Source organism: Protomyctophum parallelum, assembly GCF_964188405.1.
Source record: "Protomyctophum parallelum genome assembly, chromosome: 19".
Lineage (NCBI taxonomy): Eukaryota > Metazoa > Chordata > Actinopteri > Myctophiformes > Myctophidae > Protomyctophum > Protomyctophum parallelum.
Genome location: NC_139717.1, coordinates 39437539 through 39458775, shown reverse-complemented (window position 1 = coordinate 39458775; position 21237 = coordinate 39437539). Strand labels below are relative to the sequence as shown.

General features: G+C 39.8%; 2 protein-coding genes across 2 annotated transcripts; both read right to left on the bottom strand.

The window, feature by feature from the left end:
* Nucleotides 1–120: 120 nt before the first annotated feature.
* abcd4 (ATP-binding cassette, sub-family D (ALD), member 4) lies at nucleotides 121–13560 on the bottom strand. The gene is made up of 19 exons (XM_083790402.1): nucleotides 13387–13560; nucleotides 12768–12886; nucleotides 12177–12304; nucleotides 9460–9599; nucleotides 8644–8760; nucleotides 8006–8131; nucleotides 7483–7533; nucleotides 7074–7168; nucleotides 6546–6667; nucleotides 5840–5931; nucleotides 5622–5711; nucleotides 4591–4796; nucleotides 4408–4499; nucleotides 4034–4070; nucleotides 3847–3896; nucleotides 3271–3323; nucleotides 2831–2907; nucleotides 2154–2269; nucleotides 121–1727 (listed from the first exon to the last, which is right to left on the bottom strand). The coding sequence occupies exons 1-19, from the start codon at nucleotides 13425–13427 to the stop codon at nucleotides 1626–1628; spliced, it is 1854 nt and encodes a 617-aa protein (XP_083646528.1). The 5' UTR covers nucleotides 13428–13560; the 3' UTR covers nucleotides 121–1625.
* Nucleotides 13561–14772: 1212 nt separating this feature from the next.
* Nucleotides 14773–21073, bottom strand: LOC310876771 (sphingosine-1-phosphate phosphatase 1-like). Its single transcript, XM_083790421.1, has 3 exons — nucleotides 19999–21073; nucleotides 19151–19240; nucleotides 14773–16510 (listed from the first exon to the last, which is right to left on the bottom strand). Exons 1-3 carry the CDS (start codon nucleotides 20680–20682, stop codon nucleotides 15959–15961), a joined length of 1326 nt encoding a protein of 441 aa, XP_083646547.1. The 5' UTR covers nucleotides 20683–21073; the 3' UTR covers nucleotides 14773–15958.
* Nucleotides 21074–21237: the final 164 nt, after the last annotated feature.

Sequence of the window (21237 nt, the reverse complement as noted above, 5' to 3'; positions counted from 1 at the left end):
TGGACTATGAAGGGGGGAAGCTGACTTCTTGTATTGTGACCTATAACTTGTGACAGACGACCAGTGTACTTCCCATTGTCATTGAGATAACAACATAATGTGGAGTTGAGACAAAACGCTTAATTGAAGCTGATGTTTATCAACTGAAGTTTATCCCCAGTCATCATCAACATTCAGACAATATCCAACAAAAATAAAACGGAGGAACATTGTTTTTAAACCACGTATTTCAATGTAATGCCTGTAAACAAAAGATAATAAACAATCTTGCCATGTAAATTTGCATATAAAAACTAAATTTGACTGAATCTAACAGGTTAATTTCTCAGTTTGACCATGTCAGTTTTAGTGTTCACGATGATGATACTTCACATGGCCACCCAAAGTTTTTCACAACGCACTAAGGCACATTTTGGTTGGCTGTTATGAATCAAAATGACAGAACTAAGCATTGATTAGTGTCTACATCGGGTGATCGTTCATCTTCCATGTCATATTCCTTCTGCTACAATTGCTTTGGGTTTTAGTTCTGTTTTAAAGTAACTTATTTAAAACGTATTTAAAAACAACTAAAAAAATTGTAGTTAAGAGTACAATCATACACATTACAAGGTCAAATCAATCATGTGTCGTTAGTTACCAAGAACCCCTTCAGCGGGGAACGTAAGTACAGTTTAGATCAGGACCAAACAAACAAGCCCGACTCTATCGAAGCCTGTGCACATTCTGTCTCTAGCCCGGCGCAGGCCTGTCCCATTGCCTTTGTGCCCCAGACCTTTGTGTTGTAATTTTTTGTTTTATGATTTGTTTTAACTGTCATTTTGCTAAATGAAATAACTACACACATTATTTTCCATTTCAAAATTAAAAATTTAGGCATTTAGCAGACACTCTTAATGGAGAGTGATTTACAGTAAACAAGGAAAACAAAAGGCAATACATCAAATGCATATAGAAAAATAAGTAATCTAAGATAATAGGCCATTCTAAACAGTATAATATAAAAATTGTAATGACGGCTAACAGCTGTAACCCATGACTTTTCAGAGCACTGCAGGAAAATGTAAACAACTAATTCAAAGTTGTATGAATTGTCACATTGTCTGTCCTGATGAAGGTCTAACAACCGAAACGTTGAATAAAGACCAAAACATTTTTGCAAGTTCCTGAAAACTTCCTAAAAAGGGTTGTTTGATTGAAAAGGAATCGGTGGGATCTTTCTGAATAGGCCTAACTTCCTCTCGCGAAGGACTCACAAAGCGAGTGTATGGGGGAAGGCAGCAAAAACCTGGCATTTAAAATTGTAACCATTGATTGACATAACTGATACAAGGATTTAACAATCCACCATAATATGCAGATTAGAGAAATTTGAAAGATTGAAAGAAATACTGTACGTTCAGAATTACACGCAGGATCTTACTGAAATAACGTATGTTACACAAGCAACTACCCAAATGATTAAAAACAACAAAACAAAAATACATTATATCTGCCCACGGCACACTGGCACAACTCTGGCCCAGGCAGAGTAAACATGTAAACATTGCAGAGGTTTGGGAGAGTGACTGACGCTCACCTCTTCTCCCCAGGTTTCTCTAGTATGTGCAGAGGTCATTCTAAGGTCACATGCTTGCTTCTCTGAGAACTAGGTTTCCACCACTGCCTTTCAGCTTGCTCAGCTCCCAGCGGCCCTCACCACACAGCTTCAGCTGGACGTCATGGTACTGTTGTAGAGGCAGAACAACAAAGGGTCAGCTTCAGGCAATACTTTACACTGGGCATTATACAGTATGTGCACATTTAAAGGGGAACTTTGCCGATGCTAAATGCCAACCCTATATGTCCCATTTTGAGGAGAACGGGTGAAGTTCACTTCCCAATGCGCTCTGTGTGTCAAGAGTATATGTCCAGTTTGTCCACGCATAGATGAGTTTACGTGGGATGAGGTTTACATACTGTAGGCAAATTCACGTGGTCTGTAGTCTATCCCTATGACTACATACAGTATGACTAAACAATCATCCCTTCTTCTCAGGCTAAGAAGACTTTGGAAACCCCAATCAAAGCTGCAAAAATATGTTTGCGAAAAGTAGTAAGTAACCCTGTGTGGTACAGTATGTAGTATGCATGCCATGCATGTTTTACTCGACCTTTTCCAGGCTGCTGCGGTGTCCCAGGCTGACCAAGGTCATGCCCAGCTGTTTACAGGCTCGGTACAGCTGTGACTCTGCCTCCTCTGTAAGAGCACTGGTGGCCTCATCCAACACTGCACAATATAAACACAATACAGCTTATGTTATGCGAATACCATAAGTCTTAACACTGGCTACAAAATAGGTGCAATAATAATAATCAAATGTTATACAGTATATCTGCACTTGAATTAAAACTATGACGCTGATTTTACCCATTAAAACTGGGAAAGCATCTGGGTTATTTTATACTTTGGCTATTCAAAAATAGCAGATTATACAAGCTCATACGCAGAATGAAGATTTCTTTATTTTTTTTAAAGCAAATATTTTTAACTGCAATCCTTTCTTCTGGGGGTCCCTGGAATAAAATATTTTTAGATGTTGGAACAAACGGGGTTCTTGACATGAAAAAGTATGAGAACAAAACTGTAGAAAATACTTTTAAATTTTTTAGAAGACAAATCTTAATGAGTTAAAACTGGGGACAAAATAAGTGCAATAATATTAATAATAATATGTTATGATCAATATGTCTGCACTTGAATTGAAACTATGACATTGATATGAAAAGAAGATAGAATATTGCCAACATAATAAGAGGGAACACAAGAACTTTGTATAGGGGAACAGACCTGCATATTTGGGCTGCAGGTAGAACAGTCGTGCGAAGCTGAGACGTTGCATCTCCCCCGGAGAAAGGACATCATACCTAAAGAGAAAACAAAGAGAGAGAGCCACAACATTTCTTTTAGAATAATTTGGTCTAGTTGATTATTTTACACAACTCAATGTGACACATGAAATAATGATAAAATCCTCAGTGTGTGTAACTCTGAGAGAGTACAAATGTAACCAAATGTACAATTTATTTTGGCTTTTTGCCTTTATTGATAGTTACTAGTGAAGATAGACAGGAAAGAGGAAGGGAGAGACATGCAGCAAAGGTCGTTCGTGAACGGGTCTCGAACACGCGACACGCTGTCTGGCCACAGCCTATATGTGGCATGCGCCTGGACCACTAGGCCAGCGGGCGCCCCAGAGTGCAATTTTCTATTCCCGGTTTCACTCTTACCAATTCCACTCCACCGTCTCGTCCAACCCACCGGTACGCTTCAGGAGACTGGACTGGAGAAAATGACAGAAATCTGGCTTTATACAGTGTTGCATCCAAGGTGAATTAGTGTCAGCTTGAAGGTAACTGCATTCTAGAACCCTCAAGAGAATCACATACGTTTAATACGCCCGTCAGTTATGGACAAGGACAGTGGGTGCAGAATACTGGTATTGAATCCTGTATGAAGTTTAATTCAAATCGGACTCTAAATGAAGGGTGATGACAAAGGGATATTGACAGACGGACGGACGAATGGCAAACCGTAAACCAGTTTGTTTTCACTGATATTGTTACATTTACAAGTATAATAGAAGCAGATGTGCCATTCCAATAGCCTTGCTAATTCTACTGCTTTGCTACTGAACATAAGTGTCTAGCAAGAGGAACTCTTATCTGAATAGAATTAACATTATAACAACTTAGCAAATGTCCCCCTTTCTCACTGACGATGTTCTGTTTCTGACAATGCAATCTACTGAATTGTCAATGGCAGGAAGTTCTCAAACAGCACATCTGCACATCAAATTTACTCACCACTCCTGCTAGCTCTAGAAATTGTATAATTCTGTCATCATCCACACCCCCTGAAAACAAGACAGCAACATGAGGCCAATACTACTCAGTGACTGAACAAATAGCTGCCAGTGTGTGTAGTGCAGTGGTAGTTTTATACAACATCTATGCAGTTGACTGACTATAGCTGCAGATTTCACCATCATACCTGATGCAGGGTAAATATCTTTCAAAGGGTAGATCACCTGTTAAAAGAAAAAACAGTCAAACGTTAGTAAGAACTAAGTGTTCCTTTTGTTTTTTTTGTTCCATGAAATATTCCACACAAAATGTGGAAGCATCTGTGACATTCAGACAAGAAAGTAAAAAAAAGAAACAGCTCATCTGCCAGTAAACTTGGGTGAGGTGCTGGAGTCACAATATACAAGCTCAGAGGAGCGTGGCACTTTGTGCTGTGCTGCGAGTGTGTACATCTGCTCACATCTGTGTGATACTGAACTGCTGATTTTGAAAGCATTTGTCGAATCGGCCTCAGGTCTTAATGTATTAACAGGAGCAAGGCCTCAAAGGGAAATACAGTACCTGTTCACGAAGGGTTCCATCAGTTAGGTAAGGCTTCTGGGGAAGGAACATAATGCCCCTGGGTCCGAAGCATGTGGTCATCTGAACAAAACCTGGGGAAAGGCAAAAACATGTGAGTAAACCTCAAGGATAGGAATGGGAATCATCTTCTTGTACACAGCTCTCCCTGCCATGCCACCGTACCACTATCTGCCTCCCAGAGGCGGTTGAGGACCCTCAGTAGAGAAGTCTTGCCAGTTCCTGTGTTCCCCACCACTAGCAGGTGATTTCCCTGGCTGATCTTCAGGTTCAGGTCCTTCACCAGTAGTTCCTCCGAGTAAGGTGACCTGTAGGACAGCCGGTCCAAGATGAAGGCTGTGTCCGTCGGTCCTCCATGGATATTAAAGTCACTGTGTGGAGGAAGGAGATGGTGGTGGGAAAAATACTCCTGTTTAAGGAATTGACATTCAAATATGCTTGCAGTACGTAAGTAAAACCATTCGCATGTAAAAAAACAGGATTCAAACTTTTTCCCAATATAAAATAGGTAGGGCTGTCAAATGATTAATCAGATTAAAAATGAATTAATCACCATTCCAACTATGTCCAAAATATGCCCTTTTCTTGTGGGAACAGAAAGATACGAAAGATACTCTAGCTCTCCATGTTTCTCTGTCTCTCACCTCGTTGCCATGCTATGTGAGCCACTACTCAATATTGTGCACCCTTTTATGGCAATAACCAACTTGTGTTTTTTCCCCATTGGACTAGATAGGGCTTCTCTTTCAATCTCGATTGGATCTATCAGCCATCAGTTACCAGAGCGACGACTAGTGCAGAGGGTATGGAGCGGGTCATCTAAGCATGCATTAATTGCATATTTGTTTGTCTAATTCATTGAATAATTTCATCGTTTTTTGACAGCACTAAAAATAGGGCTTAAGCAGTTAATGTATATTTGCCTCTAAGATGCTGTGGAGACAGTGGAATGGAAGTAAAAATGCCTCAATATTGAGTCAATACAATACACAGTACATTCCACAACTGAGAATAAGACCAAAGAAGGAAAGACTTCTTCATGAAAGGAGTTCTTTAAGACATCATCTCTGACCTTGGCTGTTTTAAACATTTTGGGACTCCTTTGCCTGGTGGAAAAAAGCCTAGTCCACCCTGCCCTGAATATAAATGTCATACAGTAGCAGCCAAGAATGTTAAACAGACACACATAGTTATACCTGTCAAAGTTGTAGCTTTCCCCCGACGCTGGGTCATAATCACACTGCCTGTGCAAGATGTCATCCATTACCTCTCTCAGCTCCCCTATCCTGAGACACACACACACACACACACACACACACACACACACACACACACACATCATCATCATCAAATAGCTGGATCTCAAACACGCACGTGTGCGCCCAAATGAGGCGATGGGTATGCTGTGTGATACCTGTGGGTGTATCCGGCCACATCTGACAGAGTGGTTGACAGGTCTATTAGCTGCGAGAAGCCGTTTATCAAGTAGATGCACACAAAGGCATTCTGACCATGACAGGGACAAAAAGAAAGAAAGACAATTGTGTATTAGCTAAAGAAAGTTAATATCCTATCTTTCTTTTCCATATTATGTATATAGATGACGGTTCCTAAAATCAATGAGTTGTTCACACAAGCCTTTTGTTTCCTCGTTCCTTCTTTTTCGTGATGATGTTCGATGATTGTGATTGGATAGACGTAACTCGTATCAATCTACAGTAACGACTAATTACTTTTAAACTAAGCAACTGAGGAGTAAGATCATTTGTTGTCCACCCCGGTCCACCCTACTACTGTTTTTATTAAGTTCTTTAGAAGAGGCTTTGCTGCCACCCAGTGGTTGAAGACGGAAGGCAAAGAAACACATTGTAGTACAAGCTTGCTTGACATTGTTCAAATACCTTTTTAACTTTCGGACACATTCTGGACAGGCCATGTTCTGATTTGAATTAATTCTTTGAAGCAATCTTTCAGAGACGGATTCAAAGACAGAGGTTCTTACATAGGTATACCCATGATCCTAGGTCGGTTACTGAGGCACTACACTGTCTCTCTGCATTTGATGATGTATGTATGTGTCCCAAATCGCCCCAAAACGCATCTCTTGGATGCATGCCTACCTTACTAATGAGTGCACTGAGATCACCGGGGCTGAGACCGTCGTAAACACCGGAGAAAATAGGGATGGCGAGGATAACGTAGCTGAGGAAACCTCCCAGGTAGTCAAAGGTGTTCACCCCAACTGAGTAACCAGAGAGAGAGAGTATACGTGAGATTATGATGTTGTTTGTAAATGTTTAGCAGATGCACACATTAACCCATTTAGGACGGGAACGCATCTGTGTCACCTTATAGCTTTTAACCACTGTTGTAAAATTGCACTTTAGCTGTTGAAAATGTGGCGCAAATCTTAAAATATATATTCTCTCACAGTGAACGTTTTTAACTCATATCTTTTTTGCTTCTTCTATCTGCTTCAGGGAGGTCCCTGGAACAAAATATTTTCAGGTGGCGGTCCGCAGCCAAATACAGACAATTCTGGGGGTCCTTGACATGAAAAAGGTTGAGCACCATCGACATAGGTTTTTCAGAAAAGCCAGGTCTAAATGGGTTAATGGCAGCCGTTTATAAGTGTGTCCGTTTCTTACTGTAAAGCCAGAGCTCTTTGTTCATCAGGTTCCTTTGTGTATGCAGCAGAGATTGCAGTCTGCGGTCAGTCCTCATGTGCTCCACCTTACCGGCTCTACATTTGCACAGACAGATGCAAGACACTAACACGTACTGTACACATAGTGGGGGCTGGTGTGTAAAGCATTATTTGAAGGCACATGGGTCAAATAGTCTTGTTGGCAGTGACTCACAAATCTGATAAATTAAAGTGTTCTTTCTATATGTTACTTCCAAATGATGATCTACAGTCATTTGGAGGTCAAATATAGTATGATCTAGAATCTAAGGAGGAATTTTCCTACTGTATGTGCCAAATACCGGCATACACAGTACATCTCCCATCCAAATAAAAAAACTAAACAGAACCAAAATGTTCACGAGTCTAACCTGTAAAAAGCGGCAGACTCTGCATTGACTCTGATCTGCATGTGCTTGAACCTGGAGGCGGAAAATCATCATTTCATTTTTATTTTTGCATGAAAGGTTAAAAGCCCATAATGCATTCTCTCTCGACATATCTGTTTGCAGCCTTCAAGGCATCTCCATATCAATCTGTGATTGCAAAGCCAACATTAGTCCCATCTAATTTAGCTGACACATATCCTGTAAAGCTTCCTCATAGGCAAAGGGCTCTGAGCCAATGTCTACATGAGCAGTTCCTCTTCAAATGAACGTTTTCCACAACGATAAGATTTAGACAGACAAGGTCTAATAAATCTGTCTCTACATCGAACTATTCTAGCGATATTCAGAATTGTTGTTGGTACCTGCTATGTCTGTTTACTTGATTCATTCTAAAAAAAACATACAATACATGTTTTTGTCTAAGGGAGCATTGTCCATGCATCAACACAAATTGTTTCTTTCACATTGTGTCCATGTGTTGCTTGTTATAACATATTTAATTTACCTGAAGTCTCCTTCCAGTTTCTCTTGCTCAAACAGGGTGGCCACAATGGGACCCATAAGAATTTTGTTGGCAATTGTCCCAATCACAAAATAGCCAAATATACTCACAGGGCCAATCCATCCAGTACTGCAAGAAGGAAAAAGTAGATTGGGGTAGATCAGATGTTAAGTAGTATACATAATTACAACACAGTTGCATGAGGTTTAGTCCTATCTTTCACAGGGCAGTTAGGCATTTTCCTTCTATGTCCTGTCTCTCTTAATGGTATACTCTTCAAAGCACAGATGAAAGAAAAGATTGGAATGAAAAAAGCAATAAGAATGATCTAAACTAAACTAAGATAATCGCCGATGACAGATGTAGCCACTACGACCACAAATGTCCCAGGAAACTAGCCACCGAGTCTGCTGCGCTCTGAGAGAAAAGCACAGCTGAATTCTTTGTTTTGATGAGCCGTGCCATTATCGTGGTTTAAGCACGGTTTCAACCAATCAGATTGCTTCCTCGAAACGACCTGTATAATGTTTAAGTCAGATGTTTTATCAGATTGTTATAATCTCACATGTAGTTGCATTGGTCGTTGTAGTAATACAACCTCACCTGTGGTAGCATTGGTAGGTGTAGTAATACAACCTCACCTGTAGTAGCATTGGTAGGTGTAATAAGACAGCGTGAACGGTGACACTATCAACCGACTGGCCATGGCGCTCATCTGCTTGCACAGCCTGTCTGCATCCTGGCTCATTCGCTGATCTCTGCAAGTCACACCAAATCAAGGATTTTGACTGTGCCTTCATATAAGACTATAGATAAATATGTCAAGTTGAATATTGAAATGTGTATACTATAGACTACAGATTAAACTAGAACTGCACATTAAAGGTAATGGCCCAATGTATACATGTATGTAATCTGACACCACTGCCATATCAAGCACAAGTAGTCATTACTCATATACGCATGAGTGACGGCTTTCGATGGTGACGTATATGTCGATCAGTGTCGGGTGGATTAAAGGAAATGCCTCTATGTATATGTATATGTAATTTGTAAGTTGATTAGCGGTATACTGTGGTTACTTTGCGCCCCGTTTGATGCGTATGTATCGTCCCAGCATATGACGTCAGGGTATAACTAGCTCTCAATGATGACGTAATAAAGATGTGGATTAAAGGACCCACTGCCAGAGTGTAGTTGGTTTTCGATGGTGACGTAGTGACGATATGTTTTAGTGTCGTGAGGATTAAAGGTAATGCCCCTATGTATACATCTACAGTATGTAATCTGGCACCACTGCCGTATCAGGCACAAGTAGTCAGTACGTCATATGCTGGGACGGCGCATACACATCGAACATGGTCCTGGGCAAAACTAGTACTTGCGTGCTCTGCTTGCGCAAGTAACAATCTACATACTCTAACAAAAGGAGGTTGTTGTGGGAATAGCAGGCTTACGGGTTATCTATGTCCTCTCTCAGTACGTTGAGGGTGTAATAGACCTTGCCTTGGAAGTAGTCCGCATGGAGGCTCTCAGTAAGCGTCTGTCTCCAGTTAACATACATTTGACTGCATATATACTGGTCCAGACTTTTAAGCTTAGGCATATGGAGAGAAAGGATAGACACACAGAGGGAGGGAGAGAGAGAAAGCGAGTAAGAAAGGGATATATTACAACCACAATGGTTTACACATACAGTATACCATACGAGGGTCATGCCCAGCGCATCAGTGGACATGAGATTCCCTCCATCCATGACATATACAACAGACGTGTCCGTAATGCCCGTAGGCTTATCAAAGATCACAGCCACAGACTGTTTCACAGCCACTCGCATGTACATACCCCATATGCATTGCTGCATTATGTAATGCTTACATTATACAAAGTATGCTGCATAGTGCATACATATGTATGCACTATGCAGCATACTTTAGGACCCATGCATTGCACACAGCATTGCATTGCACATTGCACACAGCACCTTCCAAGCACCTCAAAGGGTGCTATGTTTCTACAAAGCTATTTCTATACCTTACTATTACACAAAATAGCAGTTCTGGCTGAACCGTGCAGTTGGTTTTCTCTAAATTTGGCAATATGGTAGAGGGCTATGCCAAACGGTGAGGACGCGAAGCCCATGACCATTGGCCAAAGGGTGGCGCTATAGCACCCAATTGAAAATGTGCATAGCTCATGAACCGCTTGACCGCCGTTACTGCAATAACACTTCGATACACATATGCATCTCCTCATGCCGAAGTAGCGTGTTCTTATTTTTTACCTCTGACCCTTAGATCACCCGCCATTTTGAATTATATGAAAAACAGTTCAAATCTATCTCCTCCCGGGATCTTTGACGAAAATGCACGAGAACTTCTACACGTGAACTTTGGACCTATCCGGATAAGAAACTGGAAGTACATTTTTGTGAAAATAAATTAGTTTTTATATTGCCAAACTGAATGATTGTATGTATTGTGATAATAAACTAATAATCCTGCAGTAATTACAAAACATCTTGTGTAGCAATTCAGGGTAGTTGTAAAGGGAACTACCCATAGATCCGAAGTCCCGTTAGTCCGAACATACACTGCTCCCGTGCTTGCGGTTAGGTTTAGGTTTGCTCCCGTGCTTGCGGTTAGCTTTAGGTTAGGGTTAGAGATAGGGATAGTAATTTCGGAACAATGAACCTTCTGACTAATGACACGGCACCATTGTAAATGGTAGATGTGCAGGAGTCATTCCACTCAAGATACTATGGTGTGGACTGAGATAAGATTTATATTGTCTTTATTTTTAGCATACCTAGAGATATCAAAATAGTGTTGACATTTCCTCTTGTAGCAGGTTGGGGCAGAAGGTTGACCTGACCTCGTAAAAGAAGACATCGTAAAATAAACCATCGTCTTTTTTATCAACCATAGCAAACAATATCTTAAGTCAATGGTAATGGCCCCTGTGATTTTATTGTCTCTGTGATGCCGATGGATGGGGAGATGGACTGTAGAATGCTCTGGATATTAAACATTGTGTAATGGGGAGGAGGCAAGGGAAAGATGCAACAGCTGACCAGTTTGAAGTTTCACAATATTGTGAAATATGAATCACGAATGATAATTCCAATTTCCAAAACCATCACCTCTATTGGATAACACAATTATTTATCGTAGTTTTCATGTTCTTTTGCGAAGCAGTTGCAGTATCAAGGGATCCATCCTGTTTTGTATAACCCAATCCTCTCAACTGGAGCATGCACTTTAAATAATAAAAATGGACAGGGCCATCATGCCATTACAACAGTGGGACAGATGTTTTTTAAATGTGCACAATTATTGTTTGATAACAAATTTGGCCTGCTAGCTAGTAACTACAGTATTACGGGCTCAGAAAGGGGGATCCCTTTCTGACCAGAAGAAGCTGTTTTGTCAAGAGGTGAAGTCTCAAATATTTACTATTTACAGTTACCGCATTGTCCCGAATATAAGACGACTCTGATTATAAGACGACCCCCATTTTCCAAGACTCATTTATGGAAAAAGAACATTGAATGTCAAATAGTCTAGTCCCAGATTATAATATGGCCCTGTTTTTTAGGATATTTCCATTGGTAAAAAACTTATATTCAGGCCAATAGGGTACATGATTATGGTTGCCCAGCCCAACACGTATTCTTCTGTGGAGACAGCTTGGGAGCATGACCTTAACATTTCTCTAAATGCTTCTCATTTCTTTAGTGTTGTGCAATTTTGCTTTCAGCTAATCTAAATGTGAGATAATTTCTCTCTACTGTACGCCTTCTGGCTGTTTTTTTTTTTTTTTAGCCTACTGTTACTGTTAACCAGCTTTGAACTTAACGGGTCCATTTATCTTCTGCTAAAACAACAAACTGTTCTAGGTAGGAACATAAACAAACTTGCTTCTCTTGGGAATCTTGTCTGGAGGAATACTTTTCTTTTTACCTGCCTGCTAAAAGACTTTAACGAGGGCTGTTGGGAATGGGATCCGGTATAGTTACCTGTTTGATCATGTAGTAAATGGTAACTGGTATTAACATGTTGTTGAGTGTCAGGATGTGAGCATGTGCATTCCCCTGCTGCGTGACGTTTCTAGAAAGGTTTGCCAGTACAATTTGCTTTTACCATTTTCTGCATTACGTTAGACATCAACTTACCGTGGAATTGAGCAATATGAGTCCCACAGACAGGGTCAAAAGAGTGGTGAATCCTGGGTAATCCTTGTCAGCCAGCACCTTGTAGAACTGGCTTGGAAGAACACCCACTTGGTAAATGATCAGTTGCTCTAATCATGGGAGGAAAAAAAGATGAGTTAAAAAATTGTCACAGTAGTCAAGTATTAATAATAATAATAATAAATTGCATTTTATATCGCTTTTCTAAGTGCTCAAAGCGCTTTACAATGGTTCATTCATTCATACATGAGAGGTGAAGCAGCGAGCAGTCGACGCCAGCGTCCTCACTTCCCAAGCTCACACTGACCAACTCATTGGGGAAGCAAGTACTAAAGCAAATGCAACTTTCTCCAGCAACGAATACGGCTTTGCACAATGTTTTTCCCATGCTTAATATATCAATCTTGAGCTGACACATATTAACATGGATAGTCTTAGTCTTATTTGCTATGCCTGGGTGTAAGCTTGTGTCACTTGATACTGACAGAATCTGATGTTGTAAATTACTGCTTTTTTATTATGCTAATACAAATGTATTAAACTTTGCCAATGGGAAAGGTTAGGCTACTGTACCTGTCAAAGTAATTCCAAGCAGAGTTCCAAACATCAGCACACTCTGACTTGACCATGATGGAAACAGCACCTTCTGGATACTGCACAACCTCTGCACAAACCTCCAGTCAAATTTTGGTCTGATGGCAGATGATGATAGCCGCAATTTAAATGTATTGAGACGGAAAGTAGCTCATAATAACATCTAACATATGTCTATTGGATATTTATGAAAGAAACACTTTGCAGATAGAAAGACCCAAATAATTAAAGCTTTTCGTACAGCTGCCTGTGTATCCTGCAATGTTGGTGAGTGTGACGTCGTTTAATACTATCCGATAGGACTTTTCTGTTTGGGTGTATGGGCTGTGAGGCTGTCAATGGTTGGTGTGTTGCAACTCTAGATTCAACCTAGAAACATGACTGTCATAATAATCATGTGAACCATGGCTAGATTCAACGCATTAAAAAAAATCTAGTGTTGCAAATTGCGACTATAGGCAGATGATAGAGAGAGAGAGAGAGAGGGCTCAAACTGGGTACAATTAGTTAGGGGACAATTACACCGTTAATACAGAAAATGCCATTACCATTATATTTCAATATTAATATATTGCTGTATGATATAAGCTGGTCTTACCTTTTCCTTTCCCTTACATTTCTCATTCCCAAAGGTGGCATCTGTACAAGTACTGGATGACTTTCTCTAAATTACAGGAGAGTTCATGGATTTTGATAAAGCACAATTAAGGACGCGAACTATAGCTAGCCTAGTTCTTTTTCATTTTATTTCACGCTACTTCACTTGACTACATACTCATACTGAACTATTTCTGAAAGCAAAAACAAAAAAGCTCACGCGTTTAAAACCGGACTTCCGCATTTTTTTGGCGTTTTTTCTTTTCAAAATAAAATATCTCATAACTTCAACTCCATTTAGATTTTCAAAGAAGCCCAGGTATTAAAGGCCATATTATATTTACGTGTGCCCAAGCCCATTATTCTAGTTTTCATTTTTTTAAATAAAACTACAGATGTTTTATAAGATCATTTTTTTGCTATTATTTTTATTCTCATTTGTGTAGTATAGGCCTATTGTGATTATATATATTTTTGCCATAGTGTGTACAATATTTAATCACATTGTTGACCCAATCACGATTCACGTTCCACTGTCTCATAAACTTGTTCTTTACATTAGTGGTTCTCAAACGTTTCCATGTGAATAAGGTCCGGTCCCCCAAATCAATATACACTTCTCTTCACGGGCCAGAGATGTTTTAAAAGTTCTAAATGATAAATGAACATTCACATCTTACATCTTTTCAAAATTAAAAAGAATCTGGAGGCTGGAATCCCTTTAACCCTCTAAGACCCAGCGTTGCTTTTTTAGCAACAATCTTATTTTAATTAATTACTAAATTATTTTTTATTTTTTTCTGTTCTTTTTTCACCTAAACGTCATCAGTGATGTTCATTGCAATGCCATTTCAATGCCATTGGTCATGATATTTGCATATAAATACCCCCACAGAGGCTGAAATTCACACAAATTAAAAATGTCTGGACTCTGTGCAATTTTGAACATTTTTTAACCTAAGACTTTTGACCTTTACCCTAATAAAAGTAGGTAAAATAATTGTAATATGTTTTTTTGTGATCATTAGAATGTCTAGAACATGTTTTATTCATTGTGAAAGATATCCCCTAAATGTAAATTATTAATTTATTATATAATTATTATACATTTTTCATCAAACTTTATTTTTTTTAACATATTTTTTAGTCTCAGTCCTAGTACTACAAAGTAGTAGTAAGGTTGAAATCTATTTTTTGCAAGTAGAAATTAATGCAGGTCTTAGAGGGTTAAGGACTCCTGGCCCCTGGGCTGGGGGTGCCCGGACGCCACTTTGCGAACAAGTACCTACTGACTGTACCATGATACACTTAGTGCTTACCCTCATGTAGCCAGAGTGTTGTCTCTGCTGACTCTGCATACGTCTTTGCTTCTTATCAGGAAACTCTGTATGTAGGGCAGGCTATATGCTTGAGCATGCAGTTTGTACCACATGATCCACATCTGATTTCATCATGTTTTCTATCCTATTTTACCTACTTCTGTCAGCAGGACTCTGGTCACGTAGTGTGTTTTGTACAGGCTGGCCACAAAAACGGATTGACCAATCATTAATACACTTTAATAGCATGTTAACCACATTAATCCTGTCATCCCTATATATTGGGCAAAACGATTCAAAGTTGAGGCCCTTGCATGTGTACCATCTTAGTTACCGTTTGCTAGTCTCCAGTACAAATTTATCCCAAATGAAGCAAACTAACAATAATCCCAAATTATTCTGAATGCATGTTGCAGAGTAAAACCAGAAGTCACCACATGGTGTATAATCGATGGTTTTGAATGTGCTCATTGCAGTCTGGCAAAGTGGGGCCAGTAACCTTTGAGCTAGACAGATAAGGTTTCACATTCCTATCTGGTCTGCAATCCTCTCGCCTCTTTTGTCTATCCTATTTACTCCAGTTTGTCCACATTCCACAATACATTTTGCAATGCTAAATATATCTTGTCAGTCAGAAAAGCACAGACAAGATATCAATGTTTGAACATACAAGGACATTTCCAAGTGAGGTAGGTTACACTGAATAACAACAGTATAAACGAAACAACTCAATTATTTAAAATTATTCACTCAAAACATAAAGATAAGCAACAATATGAAGATATAAAGCTAAACAGAAATGGGTAGAAACAATGAATTGTGATTATTGATACTGGTGTGATCCTAAAAGATCTTCTACTTGGCAACAAGTGAGTTTCACAGTTTTAACATTTTCAATAAATTGCTTTTATTCATTTTAATCATCATGGAATTTTCAGATGACACATTTGCTGAATATATTTTGATCAATGATTGATCTACTGTAGATACATTCTATGTTATTTATTATTAAATGCAAGGGCCCATTACAGATTACTGTACATATTGTACCATACAGTACAATTCCACTCAATTACATGTTGGTTGATAAAGAAAATACTCCTTAGGGTGGCTCACCTGGTAGAAAAAGATCTTTAGAGATAAGGTGCCATTTTAATGGAGAAACTGCACATTTCACGCAGTGTTTATACTAGTATTGTTTGCCTTCATTATGGTATAAGGAAAATTCAGTAGTATTTAACAAAACAAGAACACTCAGGAAAGGTTTAAAATGCTAAAGAGGGCAGGCCCCAGAAAGACACAATTAAAACCTACAACACTGTATACAATGTAACGGTACGGCAGTTCTACTTTCATGTGCTGCCGCGCCTGTCTTACATCGCTGGACGGCAGCCCACATACATGACATAAAAATGGAATAGTCAGTGCTTTCATGACCATCCTGGTGACCAGAAGAACAGCCACTCCGATCAGGAAGCGAAGCACGGAGCACATCACCACGGTAGTGGTTATTGTGGGAAAGGATAAAGGTAATGCTGAGAGTGGAGGATCAACCAACAGTCCCAGCTGATAGTTTACGTGCGTAGCCACGGCAACGCCTACACCAGTGCCCAGGGCTTGAGCGGTGTCCCCTCGTGAGGTGCTCCATGAATCAAGAGAGAAGGCCACAAGACCAAGGCTCACATGTATGACCACAATGACAAGTGGTGCGTAGTGGCTTCTCATGTAGAAGTTGTCTATCTGGTCCAAAACGGGCTGGAAGAAGGCTAGGATAAGAAGGGTGTACAGGAAGCCAGTGATCACCTCCTGCAAGGGAGAAACACAATGTGTATGAGAAAAGCACACTCTGAAAGCTAATGGGTGGAATCATTATATGACATTAAATAACAAAGAATTTACATTTTGTAAAAGTAGAAATGTAAAGGCAATACTTCTAATCTTCTAACTACCAAAATTGAATTAAACTTTAATTGAGATGACTTGCAAAGTATTTTAAAATCAAGGCATGATGCCAGACAGTATTCAAAGATGACTAGCAACTCTCCTCTCATTTGGATGTGTTTAGTTTGCCATCAAAAGGTAGATCGCGATCTACCTTTTGGGCACCCCTGCTATATAATGTTACCCAATGTTACATGTCATCTATTCTACAGGACAGGTTTTCTTGCTGCAATAAAATAATATCTTTGAAAAGCACCCATGACATCTCTCTTTTCATGTCTCATTTGACGCACTTTGCTCTGATAACATGATGATGGTGAGGTGTCAGGTTGCTGATAGACAATGGTAACATGCAGTTGGTTGTGTGCCTATTGTTCTAATCTAATCTAAATCACCAATATGTGTTGGTATATGGTATATGGTGAGCAGATACCGGGGATATGGCAAAGGGAAAAGCATGCACTTTGTATTTTTGAACTCACATGGGGTTGATGCTGAGATGTTCTCATAGACAGTACGAGTACATTAGATGAAACTGATTTGTTTATGTCCGCAATGTCAGGAAATGCAAATAAAAAAATTACGTTAAAGATTTGAAATATGTCAATCAAGCAACTGCAGCAGTTTTCAATGGACATTTATTATCTAATATTTAAAGGTAGGGTAAGTATTTTGTTAAAAGGACTATATTCTGATAGTAAACATTGCTATAGAGAATTTGTTCAGAAACAGCGGTTTCTCCAGCTCTTTAATAACAGGAACATTTTCAGGTGGGCTGCCAATTTCAGCTAATCAAGAGAAAGTACTGTAGCTTCAAATTTATAGCGTTCCAGTTTCGATTTTGTCTGCTCCGTGCCCATTGGGCACTGGCCTACTTCGAACGATGCAATTTGGAAATGTATGCCTCCCCAGTAATTATGTCTGTGTCCCTTTTATGCCCATATATGGAGTTCTTTGTCAGGCATGCCCAAATATGGAGTCTATGCAGAGAGATGTCAGAACATTATTGTGATGTCGTTGTGATGTCAGAACAGTCCAGCTCCATATAATATAGGGAGATCTAGGGGTGCTCATGTGTGATCAATTGGCTTTTGTGCTGGTTCTGGACAGCGGTGTATCCGACCGACTCAAGGCCGGGCACTGCACTCCCTGTGGTGGTGTGGAACGCGTGTGTTGAATTTGAAGTCAAACGGTGGGGCAAACGGTTCTCAAGTTACGTGGAAGACATGGCGCATTTATAGATAGATGTGTCATTACTTCTTATTACTGAAAATGGTTTTTCTGTTTACTAAAGCACTGGAGAGACTGGGAGACCCCTGTTACTGAACAATGATCACTATCAGAATAGAACTGCTTAACACTTTTTTTCCTTCTTTTTTTCTAAAGAAAAATGTCACTTACCGGTATCCTACTTTTAAGACAATGAGAGAATACTTCCTTCACAATTAATCTAATCATTGTCTGGGGCAAATATAGTAAAAAATATCAACTAGCTGATTACAATTCATTACAATAACATAATTAATGGCTTGTGTAGGCAGGATTATATTCCAACTAAATTAAACAACCCTGTGTGATTCACACACAACTAATATTATTCTATTATCGTTCACCACTATCATGGTTATAGTTGTGGTGTGGACTCTGCCATCCACTTGTGTGAGAACGATTTAAAACAATATCTTTATTGTTATACTAATCATACTTTGTGTGGACAGCCACACAATTTTGTTGTTACACTAGGGTGCATACATTTATTTTTAGAAATGAGACTGCTATTTAAACAGGACTGCTTGGGAAGATAAATCACAAATTTATGTTTGCCTCCAGTCCAGTCCACCCCACTTTAACAATAACTGTTACTGACAATACTGGAGCCTATGTTATGACTAGAATATCAAACCTGAAATTCTGTAAAAATCTATACTTAATAATAGGGTTGGATTATATTTTTCTTGTTCATCTCAAGAATGGACGATTGGACGTAATTCAAAACAGTGAAATGGTGCTGTAATGAAGATATGAATCTTGCATGCTCACACACTGCACAGCATTCCGCACAGCATTCCTCATTCTACACCCTTTAAAGGTCAGATTTACAGTCAACATTTCACAATGACATTCTGCCACAATGCTGCAGATGTTGTGTTAATCATGTAAAGTGTGATGTGATCAGTCTAATCTAAGTCGAAGGTCTGACAAAGAGTTTGACAAAGACATTGACTTAAGATTTGTCTTATTGTTGTGGCATATACGTTTAATTCAATTTAGGAGAGTGTAGAGAGCAGACAGACCAGATGATTGTCAGATTCGAACTCAGGTCATTATGGTACCAAGGAGCATTGTGGTCGGTACACTAACTGGCTGAACAACTAGTCACCATGTCCCCTGACTTGTTTTAATGGTTTTTATTATCCTGAACTCAGTAAATTAATTATGCTTAGAGATAAATCATATCCTGTATGTGCAGGATCCCTGGGGAAACATCTCTCTTGATATGCTTACCAGAATAGAGTGCATGCCCATGTAGACTCTGCTTACACAGACCAGGAAGCTCCAGCAGCCAGCCACACACAAACCAAACAGGAAGGGATACTATAAGAGAGCATATGATATCATAAAATGTATCATTATTACTTGTTGGGCCCTTTTTAGAAAACTGAAATGTTCAGATCCATATCATATTCACCATGATCAGGCTACACTCCAGCATCTAATTTAACAGACGACCTATACTTCACTTCTAGCACATTAGCAACAGGCCAGTACATGAATCTGGCAGCCAAGGGGGGCCACATATAATGTCTACTCTAGACATTATATGTATTTTCACATGTATTTTGGGCAACATGGGCACACATGTATTTTGGGCAACATGGGCACACATGTATTTTGGGCAATATAGACTTGTTTACACCATGCAGGGTCCCCCATCTTCAATTCATCAGAACATTTAAAGACATGTATACACTTCTATAATAATAACAATAAACAAATAAAATAAGAAAATATGTACAATATAGTATACACTTTTTACTACTTTTCATTGGTTCATTTCCTCCTGCCAGCAACGATAATATATATATATATATATATATATATATATTACATAAGACTATTACTAAGCATAAGTAGGCATTTATTTGTCCTGTGTTTGCCATTTTCTCTTGTTTTCAATGTTTCTTTGTTGTTCTTTGAAGTCTGGGTGAACTCCCCATTGTGGAATGTGCATCCTGTGTACACTTGACAACAATGTTGGCCAGTAATGAATTCAATGGCTACATACGGTAGCCATTGAATTCGTATGTAGGGTAGGCTAGTATAGACTGCTCTATTGTGTGCTTACTGCTTACCTGCCACCGTCCATATGACAGGAGGAATAGAGAGAAGGGTATAGCGGTGCCAGTCATGGCATGTGTTGATGGCATGCTGTACTCAGAGTTGTAGAACACTTCGACTTTCACCACAGGAGGGGATGCCGGCCGTGACCAGCGAACTAAATCTTTAGTGGACTGTCCAATAAAAAGGTTCCAGGCCCACACTATGATCAGTCTGCGACTGACGAGAGCGTCGACGTTCCAAAAGAGGAACGGGAAAAATATTATAAAAAACATCTCGTTGCCGAGCTCAGTCCCAAATGTGAAAAGATAGAAGAGAAATCTGTTGTGGATGATGAACTCCTGGCCCACATCGCCAGTCAGTGAATTCTTCCTCAGGGGCTTTGCTCTGCCATCATCTGAAGCCGCCTGGAGGCTCTCCTCAACGGCTGCTGCAGACACCGCTGTCCCGTTCCCCGTGGCAGCCTCTGAGCTGTCCTGCCCTCTGCTTCTCTGTCGGACATGTTCTTGTTGTTCACTCGCTTCCCTTGCGTCGGCGGCACATGCATTATTCGATAGTGGCTCGCCGTCCACGTCCTTGGACAGTTTAGCGGAGAATGTCCCTTTTACGCCACAGAGCTTTTGGAATCTCGCTACATGACAGGGGTCTTGGAGGTAACTGCACAGCCCGCTGAACGTCTCTATCGCGTTCTTCGCCATTCTGTAGGGCTAAAGAGGAACCTGCCCTTATAACTTCTCTAAAATATCGGACTACAGCAACAATAGGGGGGAAATGAGACCATTTCCATCGGATGAGATTATACCTACCTGTAGCTGAACAACGGGATATGACTTAATTATAGGCCTATGCTATCTACAAAAACGCATTGTCGCACGAAAAAAAAAAACTACATACACAAAAAAACAGAGTATAGCCTACATTCAAAGTATTTTGGTGCAGGCAACACTGCACCATACGTTAGGAACGCTGCGCTTTTAAATGTGTCGAATGACGTTGTACGCCCGAGTTGAGAGAGACGTGCTTCCAAAGTCCGTTATTTGTGTAAAATAGGCTGTCATTATAAACTGCGTCAACGTTTCTGCGGCGGTCTCTTCCTGCCCGGCCTTTACTTCTTCTCTTCTTTCTGTTATGGTTAACATCCAGCATGTTACATTACCGCCAACTACTGGATTCTGGTTGAAATTTAGAAAATGTCAGCCACTATATGTATGTGTGTGTGTGTGTGTGTGTGTGTGTGTGTGTGTGTGTGTGTG